At 38.1% G+C, this 19,767-nt stretch overlaps 3 protein-coding genes and 2 long non-coding RNA genes across 9 annotated transcripts; 3 read left to right on the forward strand and 2 right to left on the reverse strand.

Annotated features, from left to right (window-relative positions):
- The first annotated feature begins 3,224 nt into the window (after positions 1-3,224).
- Positions 3,225-5,252, forward strand: LOC110862103 (mucin-2). Its single transcript, XM_022111258.1, has one exon. It carries the CDS (start codon positions 3,225-3,227, stop codon positions 5,250-5,252), a length of 2,028 nt encoding a protein of 675 aa, XP_021966950.1.
- Positions 5,253-5,711: 459 nt separating this feature from the next.
- LOC110862126 (chloroplast stem-loop binding protein of 41 kDa b, chloroplastic) lies at positions 5,712-11,163 on the reverse strand. 2 transcript variants are annotated; one of them, XM_035845240.1, is made up of 10 exons: positions 11,142-11,163; positions 8,928-9,023; positions 7,757-7,926; positions 7,396-7,680; positions 7,019-7,147; positions 6,608-6,761; positions 6,354-6,523; positions 6,173-6,241; positions 5,986-6,082; positions 5,712-5,912 (listed from the first exon to the last, which is right to left on the reverse strand). In XM_035845240.1, the coding sequence occupies exons 1-10, from the start codon at positions 11,146-11,148 to the stop codon at positions 5,812-5,814; spliced, it is 1,278 nt and encodes a 425-aa protein (XP_035701133.1). In that variant the 5' UTR covers positions 11,149-11,163; the 3' UTR covers positions 5,712-5,811. The 2 variants fall into 2 exon arrangements, with proteins under 2 accessions (XP_035701133.1, XP_021966979.1); XM_022111287.2 differs by lacking the exon at positions 11,142-11,163 and having other exon boundaries at positions 8,928-9,416.
- LOC118433367 lies at positions 9,524-10,133 on the forward strand. Its single transcript, XR_004833344.1, has 2 exons — positions 9,524-9,661; positions 9,798-10,133. It is a non-coding gene; the product is annotated as an uncharacterized LOC118433367 (long non-coding RNA).
- Positions 11,164-12,173: 1,010 nt separating the features above from the next.
- Positions 12,174-12,958, reverse strand: LOC110862131. The gene is made up of 3 exons (XR_004833343.1): positions 12,944-12,958; positions 12,357-12,707; positions 12,174-12,244 (listed from the first exon to the last, which is right to left on the reverse strand). It is a non-coding gene; the product is annotated as an uncharacterized LOC110862131 (long non-coding RNA).
- Positions 12,959-13,357: 399 nt separating this feature from the next.
- LOC110862135 (oxidoreductase HTATIP2) lies at positions 13,358-15,432 on the forward strand. 4 transcript variants are annotated; one of them, XM_035845241.1, is made up of 5 exons: positions 13,358-13,667; positions 13,732-13,839; positions 13,924-14,142; positions 14,276-14,448; positions 14,910-15,432. In XM_035845241.1, the coding sequence occupies exons 3-5, from the start codon at positions 13,974-13,976 to the stop codon at positions 15,372-15,374; spliced, it is 807 nt and encodes a 268-aa protein (XP_035701134.1). In that variant the 5' UTR covers positions 13,358-13,667; positions 13,732-13,839; positions 13,924-13,973; the 3' UTR covers positions 15,375-15,432. The 4 variants fall into 4 exon arrangements, with proteins under 4 accessions (XP_035701134.1, XP_021966992.1, XP_021966991.1 ...); XM_022111300.2 differs by having other exon boundaries at positions 13,732-13,829; XM_022111299.2 differs by having other exon boundaries at positions 13,757-13,839.
- Positions 15,433-19,767: the final 4,335 nt, after the last annotated feature.

A 19,767-nucleotide genomic window follows, 5' to 3' on the forward strand; every position in this document is an offset into this window, starting at 1 on the left:
CAACTTGGTATAATTTTGCTAAATATACCTTTTTATTTGCAGGTTGCAATAAAAGTTAAACGTAGATCTGCAATTTTTTTCATGTCATGTAATCACCCTGAAAATAAGAGTTTGGTCACCTTTGTCATTAAAACAAAGCTCGTAAATAAAATGGTCACTCGTTCGACAATTAATGGCCAAAAGGAGACACAATCTTATGTAATTTTTGCTTCTCCCCATTTTATTTGTCATTTCCACATCCGTTTCATAATTTATCAATTTACATGCACATATTTACTGAAAAATCAACCTTTTTCGCCATTAATCGTTCTCCTATATATGCAACCAGATTTCTCTTATTCTTCCATGTGTGTAGACATAACCATTCTTAGCCGGACCATGCACAAAGCACATGGTCGTTTTTGGAGGAATTGTGACCCCTGTGGGGTGACCCATGCTGTTCTTTTATCGGAAATGATAGGACGCCTTGACTCCCACACCCTCCTCCAATCAATGGCATGCCTTATGCACGATCCGCTGTCATGCAGAATTTCTCAAAATTTGTTCCCTAAATAAGTAATACCTAATTCGATCTAACACATTCACAAAATGACCATTTTACAAAGAAATGCATCTCATTTCGTCGATTTGTTAAAGTAACAATTTTATTTTTTTTCTTCCTCTTTTTTTTTATTTTTGTGTCATGAATTGCATCTCATCTTCTCAACAGATCTGGTAATAACACGGTGCGAGTGCAACACACACACACGACACTGGCTGAAAATGGTTATTTGATGAGAGCGTAATTGCAGACCGGTCAGAAAAACGAGTTTGAGACAAGACCAAGCTGATTCGTGAGATCGTGCAGAAAGAATGCTGTACATATGTAAATATGTGGCAACGAAATTCATTTTTATTAGGAATATTTAATATGTACAGCATCCCCAACGGCTTGCTCTTGTTGTAGTATGGTTACTAAAACTGTTTCGGAAATTTAAACTTACTGCTACATACCCTTAAAATTTTGTAACAAAGAGAAATGTGGGGTGACTTTGAATTTTGTTGGGAAATTATGGATTATCCTCTTTTACCACATTTTACGTAGTGTGTCGACCCTTGCCGTTTGATGACGTCCTCTCCTCCTGGTCCCCCACGCGTCTCACGAGAAGATTATACCTTATCGAATGGACGCATCAATCGATGAGATGAGATGCAATACGAGCACAAAATTGATCATAATGCGATGGGACACTTATTACGTGTGCAATTATGATGCAACTTGGTACATATGCAGTTATCGTATTGAAGATGAGTCAATTCGCTCTTCTTCTTGCAGAGCTCTATTTCCACTGAGGAATATGATGCCAAGGAAGAAGTTCGCATAAACAAAGGCACGATGAGGCTCATACATATGCATATCTGCAATTGTGTAATCGTTCAAGTAAACTTTGTGAAATAGTCAACTTAAAAATGGTTTACGAAAATCTCGGACCAAAATATAAGTTGATTTCACGTGTTACAATTTTTTCAATTGAAATTGCCTCTTACGTAATTGTATAAAAACCCATTTTACAATTATCATGAGCTATTGTTTAAAGTATAACTCAGCATATAAATATATATGTATATGTATGTATATATATATGCAGTACGAGTACATATCTAGTATTTGTCGTATTTCAGTTTCGCTAAATTTTACGTAATTTTAGAAAAACGAGGAAAAGGAAACTGACAGTGACAAATAATTAAAAGTATTTATTGTTTTTATCTCCATTCAAATGATGTACTTGTTTAACTGTGTAAAAATGCGTACTTATAAAAATAAATAAATAGTTACATCATACATATTTATATTAATCACTCACATCCCAATTCTGAGCATTACAAGCTTTGATATTAATCGTTTCCATTAAATTTTTGCTTAATTTTCTGCAAAATTAATATGCACCGTTAATAATAAACCGTCGTAAACGCACATAAGGAAGTAGCTTCAGACTCATTTCACCCCAACCACTCCCACGACATCGCGGGAACACTTAATTCACTGTATTTCATCCATAGATTCATTTTTTTTAAGTAAAATCTCATTTTGCCCCAACCACATCCCCTGGCGCCCAGGGGGTGTGGCACAACAAGTGAACACAAAATTTCACTCTATTTCATCCATGGATTCAATTGCACTACAAATCTCATTTTGCCCCGACCACACCCCCTGGCGCCAAGGGGTGTGGTCCGATTGTCCCCAAAAGTTGATAGGATCCTCCCCCTATTGTCCTATGTATGATGCCGCAAACCGATTTCGATTATCTTGATCCGTTCTCTCGTAATCCTGCTGACGGACAGACGGACAGACAGACGGACAAAGTCTTCGCATAAAGTAGCTGAAGCTACTTAATAAATCATTTCAAGAGCGCATAATAAATGCATTCATACATATTGGTACGGTGTATAAACACTCTGATTGACCGGGGGGAGGGCTCTCAACTCTCCGAAAAATAAAAATGCACATGCTTTATGTTCGTATGGTCCCTTTGATTCCAACTTTATCCCCTTATTACGTACGTCTTTTTCTTATAATTAGTCTTCTTATACCTCGTTTTCAATTGATGCGCCCCCTCGCTTAATTTTAGTTTTAGTTAAAAAATAATTTAAATTTTCATAACAATGAATGAGCAGCACATATCTTGTGTTAAGCAAAATTATATCCTCTCCTCGCCAAATTTAATGAATTGTAAACACCAATCTTAATAATGCAAATAAAAATGCATTCACTCTTCAGCGAGAATGAAATCCCACAAAAATTCACTTCATTCAAAAAGTGCTAACAAATGACCATAAAAAAGTTGGCAAATCTTACGGGACGAACGCACATCAAGAGTGTGGTCTCATTTTAGAAAAAAATTGACGCTTTTTGCAACCAATATTAGGTGCTAGGAAGGATACAAAGTTTAATGTGCTGCTATTCATGTGGGTTATCGCGGCCGATAGTTCATCCCTCCTGCACGGCCCCCTTGCCTCATGAAAAATGAGAATGCCTTCATCCCTTCACGCAAAAAATTGCAATGTTCGCCAATGAACGAGCCCCTATTTTCATTAAACGTTTAACAACAAGTTTTTGAAAAAAGGGACTCAGTCTTTCCCAAAGTGCGTCCCTGTCAGTGTCTCCTCGCGCGATAAGTGGGGACAAAGATAAGCACTTATCTCTCTAATTGAGAAAGCTGTGTGCAAATAAAACTCGTACAAAAATGGCGACTAGTTTTTCTCTCCTTGTACTCTTCACGTGCCTGATTTTGTCTCCGATTCTTCTCACCTGGGGACAAGATCCAGACGCCGCGGAGGACGTGAATGTGGACCGTCCGGTTCGTCAATCGGGACTGAATGGCCATTATGGTCAAAAATTGTCGAGGAAAAAACCCGGGAGAAAATTGGAGGAAGAAGTTTCCGAATATTATGACGACGCCATTTCGTCCACCGTTTCGCCACAGAAGACGAAACATGGTCGTGTTCCGAGCAAAGTGATGGTGAGGACGTACAAGACGACGACGTCGACGACAACGCCACGCTATGATGACGCCGATGCGACAACACTCCCCGTGTGGAGTGCGTACTACCAGAATCCATACGTTTCCAGAAAACCGTCCGTTCCACCGAAAAAGTATGTTGATAAGGTTGCCGCCACAACTGGGCGAGTTACACCAAGGGCGACACGCACGACGACGACGACGACAACAACGCTACCGACGACAACGCCACTTCCTTACACATTTCCTCCCTACATGTCTCCAGACAATGGCCACGTCGACGAAAGTAGAGACGTCCAATACGTCGACGAGAGTAGAATGGTCAATGAGCCTGCCACTTTGTCGAGAACGTTACAAACGCCCCGACCAGAGCGGAAAGTGACGCTGTCATCGCGTGGAAAGGTGCACAACGTCAAGTCATCACATCACTCTCGACGTCCAGCTCAGTCTACGACGACGGAACCCGAACCCACACCCGAAATCACGACGACACAAACGCCCACCTTCTACCCTGGCGATGTCAACCTTGTCGAAAACTCTGAAACGACATTCACCCCGGAAGAAGAACCCACGACCACCACGACCACGACGACGACAACAACGACGACGACAAGGGAGCAAGAAACCACGTCAGAGCCACAAATTCATGTCCCTCCTCCTCCCCCAAGAGAACTGACATCGCCCCCACGTCGCGGCGTCCCACTCCGTGTCTTCACCCAAACGTTCAAACCCGTGTATCGCATTATTGACGAAGAAGACCGGAAGTCAGAAGACGTCACCACCACGACAGCTTCCGGTTCATCCGAAGAAACCACGACATTCTCGCCAGACAATGACCCCACCACCACGCTGACCCCGTTGACCTCTCCTGCCCCCCAAACAATAACCGCAATCGGCAATAAGAACAAGGTCCACTACATTATCACGGTGATTGACCCGCCAAAATCAAACATCACTTCCGGTCTGGGCGAAAAAGTTGAAGAGTTTGTAGAATCCGCGGATGATGGCGTCTTCCCATTTTCCAACCTTCTCACCACTCCGCCGACGCCTTCGTCAGCAGCTTTCGATACCTCCAGCCAAGAGGAAAACGAGGACAACGACCACCTCGAAGTCATCAAGAAGATCCAACAGACACTCAATTTAAATAACGGACCCTCTCAGCAAAAGAAATTTGTTCCGGCCGAATCCGCTGGAAGAGCTCGGCAAGAGCAAGTTTTCCACTTTTCTTCGAATCAACCTTATCAACCAGAACCTTATCATCACTTCCCGTCCAATTTCATCTCCCCCGACGACGCCAAACCTCGACGACCTCACTTGGCCAATAACTTCATCGTTGAGGATTCAAAACCATTTCGACGACCTGTGCCGACCTCCAACAACGATTTCTCGCCCCAACTTATCCCCCTCCGCACGGTGGTGACTTATCAACCCGTGGACTCTGCTTCGTTGACCTCTGACCCATTTTCTACCAAGTCAGTCGCCTACTACACGCACGTTTCCCCGGATGGAAAAATTACCAAGCAGCTCGTCAAGAATCCCTATCAGCAGGAAAACAGTTTTGAGTTTTTGACGCGAGAACAGCGGTCATCTGGGGGTCAAGGTCAAGAAATTAGCGCCGTTCCAGCCCAATCGTACTATTTGGACCAGCAGGTCCGACCGGGGGCGAGGAGGGAACAATATGATGAGGACAACTTGAGGACGGTGCCCTTCAGGGTGGAACTCGTCCCAATTAAAGGACAGCGTGAGAATTAATTAACTAACAAATTCGCAAATTTTGCTGCTGAATTTCGCAAAAACTTGCATTCATCGCGTCGATATTTTTAACAGTAAAGTTCACTTGTAAATTGTGCAAACTTTGTAAAATACGAAATCTTTCGATGCCATTAATGTAGATTACAATTAAACATTTAACAACTTGTCGGCCCAAGTAAGTGGCGTCAGTGAAAATTTACAAGGTTTGCACAGTTTGTTAAACTACGGAAGAGAATTACTGTTTTATGTAGTGCCATGTTCGAATGCATTTTCAATACCGCACATCCTCATCGAAAACTCTGTATACACGTACTTATTGATACTCGTACCTCCTAAGTTTTTAAGCTAGTCTCTGTAGAAAATAAATAAATAAATGAAACAAAAACTATTGGTGAGCGTTGCATCGGCCGAACCAGGAATTATTGTACTAGTAGTAATCATTTTTTACCAGCTTTTAGGTTGGTTGTATCTAATTGCTCATCGTTTTATTGTTCGTCTTCTTAAATTACTGAGTAAAATCCAACAAATTCGGAATGGAATGGAATAATAGTTTATGGAATTACAGCTCCGTCCTCGTCATCATCTCCTCGAAAAGTTGTTCCGGAGTGACTTGACTCCCACCACCACCTTGATCGTTTGACCCTCCTCCCAACGTGGCCACTAAAATTGTAAATTTATAAGTTACTCTCAGTTTGAGAGTAACCAATAACTTGCATAATTTATTTATACATACAATGCTCATCCAAACTGATTCCAGGATTCGCAGCTAGTTCGTCGATAATCCGCAAAAATTCGCCTTTCCGATGTCGCGGGACCACAAAGCGCGTCAACTGATTAAAAAATCAATATTGAAATAAAAATAAAAATGAAACCTTGACGAAAGTTTAATTTCCCCACATTTCCGGTGGGACACAACAAACCTGATTCGAAGCGTCGTCTCTTTCTGACGTAAACTTGTAAAAAGCTTCTTTATAAAAGGGCACAGTTTCCTATAACAAAGGTCAAAGGTTATAAGTATGTAACGTCGTAAATAATTTTTTATTAAAAGCATGACTTTACCACGCGTCTTTGTACCAAATCGATAGCACATCCAATTCTTACCTTAAAGACAGTCTCCCACGTGCTTGGTTCCCATTCCAGGACTCTCTTGGCCTTCTCAATCGTGACGGAACCTCTCGACACGGAGGGAAACACGTTAAACTCGCCCGTGTCAAAGGTCACCGCCTCGCGACCTTGGCCTCTCACCGCAACCGCCATCCGTTCAAAAAACTCTGGGAATTTTGAATTAGAACATCAATAATAATGTTAATAAATATAAATTAGCCCTCAACGTAATAAATATGAAAGTAATTCACCTTGCAAAGTGAGGGGTTCCTCCAACCCTAAATTGTAGACGGACTTCCAACTCTCAGGTTTGTTCAGGGCCAGCAAAATGGCACGCGCTACGTCTTTCACATAAACGTACGACGTCTTTAACTTCCTATTTTCCACAGGAATGAGGAGCGGGACCTAAGATAAGGTAAAACCATCTTGATAAGGACAATGGCAACCTTTATAAATTAACCGAAGATTCTATTCACAAATGTTCCCATCTGGAAAAATAACGGTTTTGCTCTTGTGGTTGTGGTATATAATTGTAGATCAAAATTTTTGTGGGAATTTTGGTGAACTTTTATAAAAAAAATTGCCATTATTTCATAGATAAACTAATATAGCATCTTGATCCACCTTTATATAACCCACTTACACGTATCTTATCTCCTTACTTTAAGAAAATCGTAGAATTCTATCCACATTTGATATGTCCACCACCTGTCCGTTGTATCTCGTGCCCCAAGAACATCGGGAAGTCGGAAGATCAAGTAAGGAATTTTATTCCCTGGTCCTCGAAGTAACTAAAAATCAGAACAGATTGTAACGTAATGAGAAGGATAACCCACTGTGATTGAGACAATTCACTCCGAATTTGTGCGTAAACGCAGTACACCCAGCAATCCTTGTAAAGTTGGACGCCCACAATCTGAAGAAGTCTGCAATAGATTTTTAGCCACATGACAATCTTTGTAAAGTTGCCGAAATGTGGTTACTGTGCTGGGTTACAAGCTTCTGAGTGAATTGTTTCATTGTTAAGTATATCATCCACCTCTTCACACTCGAGCTTATCATTCCCATAAGAATCTCCTTCATTCAAGAGATTCCGCTCTTCCTCGCTCTCTGGGCGTTTGTCGTCCTCCTCCCCGGCCACACGTGGGGTTGCCGAGCCTCGACAAACCTCATAGATCGAGTCGGACGAGATGAAAACGTAGACGCCGACTTTGTCAGGACCCTTCTCGTTCAAGAGGTCGAGAGAGGCTGACATCACGGCTGCATTGTAGGCAGAGAAGTCGAGGACGATGTCGATCCTTGGCGTTTCTTTGATATATGTGACCTAAATCGAAAATTAGAAAGATATACATACGTATATTTTGATGAAAATTGCTGTTCGACTCTTCAAAATAACTCACGAGATCAGTGCAGAATTCGAGATCGGAATCTTCACGATCGCAGGAAATGGTTTTGTGAAGTTTGGGTTTAATGCGTGTGGCGGAGTCGAAATACCAGTTGCCGCGGGACACGAGGGTGACGCTGTAATATTGGGTGGGGTCCGTGAACAGGGCGTCCAGCACTTCGGATCCTGTGGTGGGGGATAAATGCAAAATTAATAATAATATTCAATTAATTACAACAATTCTGAGTGAAACATTTGGCACACAATTTTTGAAAGCATTTTTATTTGCTGCTGGTCCCATACTCCATGATTTAGGGTTTAAATTTTGTTTCTTATCAGACATACATATCTTGTATTTAGTTTCTGTTTTAATTCACCCTTCTATGCTTTATCAAACAATACATCATATATTTTTCAATTCTCAAAAATTTTAATTTCTGCGAAATTCTCGGGATTCATGTGGACATGGCATTGCAACATCATTTGCGAAGTTTGTGAATGATGCGAATTTTTGCACAGAAAAGAAAATACATATTTTTTATGCGAAGCTTGCGCAGCTCTAAAACTCCGCAAATTTTGCATCTTGCTTATTCTCCCAAGTCCCAACTAGTCTCACTCAAGGCTTGAGACTCAAGCCCAACAGCAAAAACTGGAAGTAAAAATACAGATTCCAAAATTCGAGTTCGAAAGAACGCTCATCGAACAACATATACTACGCTACGTAGGTTGCCCACAGCTTCGTAAGATTTTTTTAAAGTGACGTTAGAGAACCTCGTGAATCCCCCCCAGTAATATTTAAATAACCATTTTTATTGACAAATTAAAAAATTTGCAGACAATACATCAGAATTTTTCAGACGGAAAATTAGCTTTCTAAACATTTAAAACTTTACGGAATGACAAGTTTGGTTTGGTACAAAGTTGTGTAATGAATACAACGTTTTGAAAATAACTTGTGAACTTTTCCATGAATGGAGGTTTTACAAGTTTTACTATTGATGAGGATTCATGCTGTACTGCGTAGTCAGTTTTTTTTACAAATTTTATGTAACTTTTAAATACTTGAACTCTGTTTCAATGCAGTGAATAAATTCACCGGCACAATTTTTGTAAAGTGAATGTACGTTAAATTAAAATATGAGTAAGTATTGATCAAAAAAGGTAATAAGTCGCTGTTTTTTTCTCACCTATGAATCCGTTTCCTCCAAACGCTAGCACATTCTTGACCCCTTTAGAGGCTGCATCTCCGGCGACGCAAGTCATCATCAATGCCAACCACCAAACTACCATCACAAATAAAGAGTCCAGTCTCATCGTACCAAAAAATAAATAAACTAAACGAGCACCGATTAACTAAATTACGCTACTAAACTATTAATTACAACTTTGCACATAAACCATGAAATTATTTGCAAATAGCACCCGCTAAGAACTGTCAAACTCTCTCCAGCTTGTTACTTGTACATATTTACTTATGTATTCAGTATTATGTACGAATGCACCTCTCAAAATTCAACAGCCAGCAAAACCTTATAACCAACCATGACCAACAAAAAATACTTTAAAGCAATAGGCAGGTTTAGAAGTCAGTCAAACTTGTGTTTTACTCGACCCGCAACAGCAAGGCCTCAATCCAAAATGGCCCCCAGTCGAGTTTCCTCAGTAAATCTGACTGAGAACTGGGCTCGCCAGTCGGCCTGACTCGACTCAGGTTTTCTATGCTTATTCTCATTTTACCCCAAGCGGCAGGTTAATTTCTATGAACATTCTCACTTTATCCACATTCAACTCTCTCCTTACTACATGTGTTCATTATTTCCAATTGATTTATTTCAATCAACTAGTTAATTATCGCAATCGCAGTTATAATAATTTGTGATACAGCAGAGGTGTAAAAAGGAAATAACATCGTGTCTGGAATGTAAGTTGAATTCTATACTTATAAATACGGCAGTGGTTTATCAAGAAACATAAATCGTGACCGTATCAAGCCTCAAATTGCATTTCCAACTTAACAATGCAATTTCATTTTCTTGTTATCTTTTTGTGCTGTGTAGAAGGTCTGGACGTGAAGAAAATTACGATGAAAAAAATGAAAAAGCTCCTGCAGGTTATCAAAGATGCTATGAACGATTATATAAAAGACGCTGGCGATAAGAAGATCTTCCCCCACAAAAAACAAATTCAAGCGTGACAACTTTTATGAACTTCTAAAAAATCGGATGATAGGGAGCATGGATTAAAAATACCCACTTTCAAATTTAAACAACAGTACTTTATTTTCTTGTATGACAGATAATTATGATGTAATCTAGTCCGTGATCCATGCTCATCACTTCAGAGGTTGTCAGATATATGTAAAATAAATAAATGATCTCAAATGATTGATCGAATCAAGTTGTATTTAACGACACGATCATTTTTACATTTACAATCTCTGCATATAAATACCTTACTTAATCTAAGCTAAGAAATCCTCTAGTTTAGGTGGCGAAATGTTGAAGAGATGCAGCGGTTTGTAATGGAATACAGATCGATTGTTCCAAAAAATTACTAAATGCAATTAAAATCACAAATGTTTTTATTTAGTTCAACTACGGTAAACAAACTGAGAGGTACAACAATTGAGATTTGAATGGCCCGCGTACAAACTGAGTCGAGTCAGAAAAAATTTACTCGTTTCTAAAACAGGTTTAAAAATCTGACTCGACTGAGACTTCGACTCGGAGTCGAGTCGAGTCAAACCAAAGTTCGACTGATTTCTAAACCTCACTAATCTCATGTCTTACTATAGCACTCACCACACAAAGTTACTTTGTGCTATAAACTGGATAGGATGGATCTTCTTTAGGAAAACTGCATGTAAAACTAGTGGGCTGAGATCTCGATAAAAAACAAGGTTCACTTCACGGTTTAAACCCACACACACTACAAAATGGACATAATTTTTAGTTACTGGATTGGATTTGAAGTCGTACACTGTAGTAACAAAGAAAATCATGAAATCACCTGCCAAAGGTATGTATGTGCATAACCTTGACAGGGTTACAGACCCACGCCGCAAACCAAAACCGAGCCACATTATCGCTTGGTTTCAAAAATTGCACAAATATCTCAATATTATTTGAAACTTTATAATTCATTGTGGAAATATCGAATTCAATATTAAACCCATGAAAATAAATGGGACAATTAACGATGACGTTATCAAATTCTGTAAATATACAAACGTTTTTGCGAAATATTCACAAGAAAATCAGATTCAAACTATCTATTTCAAACTTACAGATCAATTCTTTGTTTTATACGAGATACTTGCAAGCATATCGACGATGAGTAAATTGCCTCCATAATATGAAGATTAAGTAATAATTAAATAAATTAAATGCATAATAAATCACCTATCATTTGACCTCTGACCTACTAACCAGACATAGTTAATGATGCCCCCAGATTTTCAGTCCTTGCAAGAACAACAAACAATTAACACGAACACAACTTTGGAATTACATGTATATCATTAAATTTATTTGCACTGTATTATATGCATACCGTCGCAACAACTGACGAGAGGTGGACAACAACCAGCCAAACAATTTAATAATAATTTTTACAAAGTGTACGTTAATTTTAAATCGTAGTTAAATATTCGTAAGTGGAATTATCATTTCTATTTGAGCCACAGCACATTACATACGCCAATCACGCCAAATCCAATCCGAAAGAAAAAAATACATTTTGATAATACACATCATTAAAATTTGGAAGTTATAAGTTTTTTAGTGGACATTATTAATTTCTAATTAATTCATACAGGAAAAAATTAAGCAAAGTTTTGGGAAGTTTGTATTTTATAATTTTTCTTAATTAAGATAATTCCAGCAGTGTTGTCAAGTCTCGACTACGATTTGGCGGCCTTCTTTTCTGCCTCCTTGGCCTATAAATTATAGTTGTATAAATAATTTGTTACGTCAAATTTTGTCAATTTGTCTTAAAATGTTAATCAGTTATTTAATTGGAGTAAATACCTTTGCTTTCGCACGAGCCTCATCCTAACAAATAAAACAAAACAAAAACATTACGATTTGAAATTGATTATCAAAAAGGGGAGAAGGTTGCTTACTACAATTCACAACCTTATTTACATCATGTAAATTACATGTTAGTATACAAACTTAATATTGAACTCGCTCACCTTAGCTTTCCCCCCCTTGGGCTTGTTCTTTTCGGACTATTTAAAAAAGATGACAAGTAGGCATCAACAACTTTGATAACATGGCTTAGAATTTAAACTTTATCCTCACCTTTGCTGAAGGTTTGGGTTTGAATTCTTCCTTTTTCGGTGGCATCTTCGCCCTTGATCCTAACTGGATGCAAATAAGGGTCAAATATAGGTCAAAGATTAGCCATACGAATCCCCTTTACTGTGTACCCAATTTTGTCATTTTATTCGCAGAAAAGTTGTACAGCGACAAAGAAAAACCAAATGTCACCTGCACCTGACCTGATTTTTAAAAAAATCGACTGATTCGAGTGGCTGACTCGATTTTCCCAAAACAAAACTTCCCCTAGGATAATGAATAACCAACTTAGTAACATATTCGATAAGTTCTTACCTTTGTTCTCCTCTTGTTCTTATTTGCTGCTTTTCAACCTCCTTTTACTTCTTCCTCACTTCTTGTTATATTTCGTGTAAAACGGTGACAAAGGCTCTCCTGAAGGGACGGAGGGAACGAGCTGTTGCGTAACACAACTTGTGTTAATAATATGTTGGATGAGGTGAAAAATGGAGCCCTGCTCTGGCAGCACGGTGGAAATAAAACGGCGACGAGATGTTTTTTTTATTTGAATTTTTCACACATTTAGTTAGTTGAAGCCCTCACCACCACGTCCACGGCGACATAACCAACTTTCGGGCAATTCGGGAATTTTAGTCATGATGGTGCCGTTAAGTCTCAAAATTGCCTCTATAGAAATAAAATGATAGCAATTGAGACTCTCAATTTGAGAGACATGATACACAGGAAATTTCAATTTCGTGTGCCATTATCATCTTCGAAAGTAACAAAACAAAAGAGATATGATTTAAGTTTATTTTTATTCGTCTCAATTTGAGAAGAATAAAAATGCACAAAAAACAAGTAGATTGAGACTTGAGACTCAATTAACTTGTGTATTTTTAGTTAACATTTAGTTAAGTTACCTAATTACCACGTATAAAGCGAAACCACTTGGATGAGATGATTTGATTATGGCGATCTTAACATGCAACATCATAGTTAGTAGTTAGATAAAGATTGAATTGAATTGAAACTAAGATGATAAGATGATGCTGTAAATGTTGCTGGAGGCAAGATGAGATGCGGACTTTTCTGCAAATTCTTTACTATTTTGACTTAATTCAATCCTGTCAGAATAATTGAGGCCAATTGACCGTCAAGTATATATCAAGCCCAATTTTAATTTATACAAAACTTAATTAACGCATCAATAATGTAGTTAATTTTACTCCATAAATCACAAACAAGGCCATGTTTTGCAAGATGAGACGATGCATCGTACCATCGCGATGGTGAGACTGCAAAAAACCAACAAATCAGCCGCTAAGTGCACAGGGTCGTACATAAAGCATGTGATAATTTTTTGGAAAATTTTGACCCAAAACATACTTGTGACCTATATATGACCCACACTTTATAATTAAAATGGGAAGGATATAATACCTTGAGCCCTACCTCAACACATGCTTGTTGCAAGTCCCACAGTGACATTGCATAAACAAAACTGAACAGTGAAAACTTAGCTTTATCGATCGGTTATCGACTACTTTTCGACTTTCAGTTAAACTCGTCTTAAATATTCGTTTCGTGTACTTGATCATTCAATTTATTGATATTTTGCCCTCGTCGTGTTTCAACATTTCGCAAGTAAGTTTCGAAACTACCTTTGTTTACCTATAGTATAGGACCTATACTATAGGTGTGACTATAGGTCCTATTGTTTTTATACCTCTCAGGATCGAGCACCGGCTGACAGTCCGCCGCTGACTGCTGGGTAAACCTGACCTAAACAAAGCAAGTTTCGCTTTCGTAAGTTTTTGTAAGCTTTATTATATTACTACTATTATTAATACATGTATGTATTTTAGAATTTGTAGATTACTTTTTGCAATTTCTCCTTTAGTTCGTCAAATATCCAATTGAATTCCAAATTAGTCCGATTTGCAAATTTTTATGGGATCCCGTCGCCTCGTTACTGTCACCTCACTTATCGCACTCGGCGCTGGAATATATTTCTACTCTGACCCTTCCCATTTGCGACACATTCTCTCGGTCCCGTACGATTTCAAAATGGCACAGGGGCAAAATTTGTCCGCTTTCGTGCTGGGAGGAACCGGCGCAGGTCAGCCATTTATTAGTAACTAGAATTAAATACTACAAGTACTGATATTGAATTAATATATAATGACGTTAATTTGACTTGAATTTAACAACGTAATCATTTAAAGATGCTATTTTTGTGTGACCACTTTTAGTTGGGAGAGAGATCATAAAGGCCCTCGCCCAATCGCCCCAATTCACAAAAGTTACACTCATTGGACGTCGTCAAGTCCCCCTCCCGTCGCCCGATGAGGATAAACGCTATGACAAGTTTGACGAGAAAATTATTGATTTCGATAACTTGTCTGAGTACGAAGATGCCTTCAAGGTGATTGCTTCGAGGGCCGATCCACAAGCTTAAGACTTTTGCGATCCACAAACAAATACTTACAAAACGTCGGCCTAACCTAATGACAAAACCGGACTTAACCTGGAAATTGTATGCATGGATTAGATTAATTTCTGGGAGAGTTTTCCGGACTTATCATTATTAGGCCGACGAAAAGCGTACTCATTTCCTTTCCCATTAATAAAGTTAAATGCACGATAGTCCACATCCAGTTTTTCACCGCCACGTAAAAAAGGACGTGCCTGTGTACTCTTCAGCACGTGTGCTGACGTTTTTACCATCAAATATCAAACCAAACAGATAATCGTGTTCTTGCTTAAAGGGAATTGCGGGATAACTAATGTGGACTAAGCTTTTACCAACTTTCTCCTTGGCTTAAATTAATTATTTACTCCTCGGTAAACCTCCTCGAAATTTTATTTTGCTTTATTTCTTCTTAGGGCTATGATGTCGGATTCTCCTCTCTCGGCACAACCCGGGCACAATCTGGCGCTGCCGGCTTCTACAAAGTGGATCACGATTATGTTATCAACACGGCGAAATTAGCCAAGGCCGGTGGCCTTAGACACCTTCACCTCGTTTCCTCTGCTGGCGCTAACAAAAACGCATTTTTCCTCTATCCCAAGACAAAAGGGCAGGTGGAGGAGGAACTCAGCACCATGGGATTCGACCGACTCTCCATTTATCGCCCTGGCCTCCTACTTGTCGACCATCGGGACGACTTTCGAATCGCCGAAGCCATTTTTCGCACGATAATCAAACCCTTGGACAGATTTCGCTGGTTCAGCGTTGATACTTCTCTCTTGGGTAGCGTCATAGTTGCCAACTCCTTCCGAAAGGAAGACAAAAAGGTGGAAATTTTGTTTAATGCAGACATAAATGCGTTAGGAAAAGCGCTGAAATAAATTAATACATTTTCATTAATACGGTTTACTATTAAATAAAAATGCTTCTGATTCTGTAGAAAATTAGTTATTTATTGCTTAGGGGACCCCTAAAGTTTTTTGGAAAACCCGAAAAACTATTTTTAATGCATATTTGCACCGATTATGATGCACAGATTGGATTGATTGATAGTAATTTATTCAGATGTTATTCTTTGATAATACAATTTAATGACTGGTTTACATCAAGTAACACAACTTAACTATAACACGTGGTATTGCAATTATCCATTCCGCATTACAACTAATCATAATTACTTTTACGTTTTTTCATAAAATAATAAATAATAATAAACTCCGTGATACCACTAACAATGGAGGTCTCCCAACGTATGCTGACAGATTTGGACCAAACTAGTGTCAATCGATCACAAATATAATTAGTATGAAATTTGCAAACGGAACTATCTACCAATGCGCAGGTTTGGCGGAGATATTTGCATTCAAATCAGAAAAAATGTGCAGGAAATTTGGAAAATGAAAAATATGCCAGCCTTTTGGTGCGTTTTCTCCTCTTTTTATGCAAATATCTCTGGCAAACCTGCGCATTGGCAGATAGTTCCATTTGCAAATTTCATTCTAATTATAATTGTGATCGATTGACACTAATTTCGTCCAAATCTGTGAGCATACGTTGGGAGACCTCCATTGTAAGTTTCCACTAAGAAATCTAAACGTAGAGGAAGAAATCTACACGGTCAGGAAGAAATCTAAACGGTCAGGAAGAAATCTAAACGGTGATACCAAAATTTAAACGGTCAGGAAGAAATCTAGACGGTTAGGAAGAAATCTAAACGGTGAAAACAAAATATAAACGGTCAGGATGAAATCTAGACGGTTAGGAAGAAATCTAAACGGTGAAAACTAAATTTAAACGGTCAGGAAGAAATCTAGACGGTTAGGAAGAAATCTAAACGGTGAAAACAAAATTTAAACGGTCAGGAAGAAATCTAAACGGTGAAAACAAAATTTAAACGGTCAGGATGAAATCTAGACGGTTAGGAAGAAATCTAAACGGTGAAAACAAAATTTAAACGGTCAGGAAGAAATCTAGACGGTTAGGAAGAAATCTAAACGGTGAAAACAAAATCTAAGCGGTCAGGAAGAAATCTAGACGGTTAGGAAGAAATCTAAACGGTGAAAACAAAATTTAAACGGTCAGGAACAAATCTAGACGGTTAGGAAGAAATCTAAACGGTGAAAACAAAATTTAAACGGTCAGGAAGAAATCTAGACGGTGAAAACAAAATTTAAACGGTCAGGAAGAAATCTAGACGGTTAGGAAGAAATCTAAACGGTGAAAACAAAATTTAAACGGTCAGGAAGAAATCTAGACGGTTAGGAAGAAATCTAAACGGTGAAAACAAAATTTAAACGGTCAGGATGAAATCTAGACGGTTAGGAAGAAATCTAAACGGTGAAAACTAAATTTAAACGGTCAGGAAGAAATCTAGACGGTTAGGAAGAAATCTAAACGGTGAAAACAAAATTTAAACGGTCAGGAAGAAATCTAAACGGTGAAAACAAAATTTAAACGGTCAGGATGAAATCTAGACGGTTAGGAAGAAATCTAAACGGTGAAAACAAAATTTAAACGGTCAGGAAGAAATCTAAACGGTGAAAACAAAATTTAAACGGTCAGGATGAAATCTAGACGGTTAGGAAGAAATCTAAACGGTGAAAACAAAATTTAAACGGTCAAGAAGAAATCTAGACGGTTAGGAAGAAATCTAAACGGTGAAAACTAAATTTAAACGGTCAGGAAGAAATCTAGACGGTTAGGAAGAAATCTAAACGGTCAGGAAGAAATCTAAACGGTGATACCAAAATTTAAACGGTCAGGAAGAAATCTAGACGGTTAGGAAGAAATCTAAACGGTGAAAACAAAATATAAACGGTCAGGATGAAATCTAGACGGTTAGGAAGAAATCTAAACGGTGAAAACTAAATTTAAACGGTCAGGAAGAAATCTAGACGGTTAGGAAGAAATCTAAACGGTGAAAACAAAATTTAAACGGTCAGGAAGAAATCTAAACGGTGAAAACAAAATTTAAACGGTCAGGATGAAATCTAGACGGTTAGGAAGAAATCTAAACGGTGAAAACAAAATTTAAACGGTCAGGAAGAAATCTAGACGGTTAGGAAGAAATCTAAACGGTGAAAACAAAATCTAAGCGGTCAGGAAGAAATCTAGACGGTTAGGAAGAAATCTAAACGGTGAAAACTAAATTTAAACGGTCAGGAAGAAATCTAGACGGTTAGGAAGAAATCTAAACGGTGAAAACAAAATTTAAACGGTCAGGAAGAAATCTAAACGGTGAAAACAAAATTTAAACGGTCAGGATGAAATCTAGACGGTTAGGAAGAAATCTAAACGGTGAAAACAAAATTTAAACGGTCAGGAAGAAATCTAGACGGTTAGGAAGAAATCTAAACGGTGAAAACAAAATCTAAGCGGTCAGGAAGAAATCTAGACGGTTAGGAAGAAATCTAAACGGTGAAAACAAAATTTAAACGGTCAGGAACAAATCTAGACGGTTAGGAAGAAATCTAAACGGTGAAAACAAAATTTAAACGGTCAGGAAGAAATCTAGACGGTGAAAACAAAATTTAAACGGTCAGGAAGAAATCTAGACGGTTAGGAAGAAATCTAAACGGTGAAAACAAAATTTAAACGGTCAGGAAGAAATCTAGACGGTTAGGAAGAAATCTAAACGGTGAAAACAAAATTTAAACGGTCAGGATGAAATCTAGACGGTTAGGAAGAAATCTAAACGGTGAAAACTAAATTTAAACGGTCAGGAAGAAATCTAGACGGTTAGGAAGAAATCTAAACGGTGAAAACTAAATTTAAACGGTCAGGAAGAAATCTAGACGGTTAGGAAGAAATCTAAACGGTCAGGAAGAAATCTAAACGGTGATACCAAAATTTAAACGGTCAGGAAGAAATCTAGACGGTTAGGAAGAAATCTAAACGGTGAAAACAAAATATAAACGGTCAGGAAGAAATCTAGACGGTTAGGAAGAAATCTAAACGGTGAAAACAAAATTTAAACGGTCAGGAAGAAATCTAGACGGTTAGGAAGAAATCTAAACGGTGAAAACAAAATTTAAACGGTCAGGAAGAAATCTAAACGGTGAAAACAAAATTTAAACGGTCAGGATGAAATCTAGACGGTTAGGAAGAAATCTAAACGGTGAAAACAAAATTTAAACGGTCAGGAAGAAATCTAGACGGTTAGGAAGAAATCTAAACGGTGAAAACAAAATCTAAGCGGTCAGGAAGAAATCTAGACGGTTAGGAAGAAATCTAAACGGTGAAAACAAAATTTAAACGGTCAGGAACAAATCTAGACGGTTAGGAAGAAATCTAAACGGTGAAAACAAAATTTAAACGGTCAGGAAGAAATCTAGACGGTGAAAACAAAATTTAAACGGTCAGGAAGAAATCTAGACGGTTAGGAAGAAATCTAAACGGTGAAAACAAAATTTAAACGGTCAGGAAGAAATCTAGACGGTTAGGAAGAAATCTAAACGGTGAAAACAAAATTTAAACGGTCAGGATGAAATCTAGACGGTTAGGAAGAAATCTAAACGGTGAAAACAAAATTTAAACGGTCAGGAAGAAATCTAAACGGTGAAAACAAAATTTAAACGGTCAGGAAGAAATCTAGACGGTTAGGAAGAAATCTAAACGGTGAAAACAAAATTTAAACGGTCAGGAAGAAATCTAGACGGTTAGGAAGAAATCTAAACGGTGAAAACTAAATTTAAACGGTCAGGAAGAAATCTAGACGGTTAGGGAGAAATCTAAACGGTGAAAACAAAATTTAAACGGTCAGGAAGAAATCTAAACGGTGAAAACAAAATTTAAACGGTCAGGATGAAATCTAGACGGTTAGGAAGTAATCTAAACGGTAAAAACTAAATTTAAACGGTCAGGAAGAAATCTAGACGGTTAGGAAGAAATCTAAACGGTGAAAACAAAATTTAAAGTCAGGAAAATCTAGGAAAAATTAAAGGTAAAAAAATCTAAACGGTAAAAAAAATTAACGGTCAGGAAGAAATCTAAACGGTGAAAACAAAATTTAAACGGTCAGGATGAAATCTAGACGGTTAGGAAGAAATCTAAACGGTGAAAACAAAATTTAAACGGTCAGGAAGAAATCTAGACGGTTAGGAAGAAATCTAAACGGTGAAAACAAAATTTAAACGAGGAGAATCTACGTTCGAAGAAATCTAAACGGTGAAACAAAATTTAAACGGTCAGGAAGAATCTAACGGTTAGGAAGATCTAAACGGTGATACAAAATTAAACGGTCAGGAAGAAATCTAGACGGTTAGGAAGAAATCT

The sequence above is a fragment of the Folsomia candida genome, unplaced genomic scaffold (genome assembly GCF_002217175.1).
Source record: "Folsomia candida strain VU population unplaced genomic scaffold, ASM221717v1 Fcan01_Sc049, whole genome shotgun sequence".
In the NCBI taxonomy this organism is placed as follows: domain Eukaryota; kingdom Metazoa; phylum Arthropoda; class Collembola; order Entomobryomorpha; family Isotomidae; genus Folsomia; species Folsomia candida.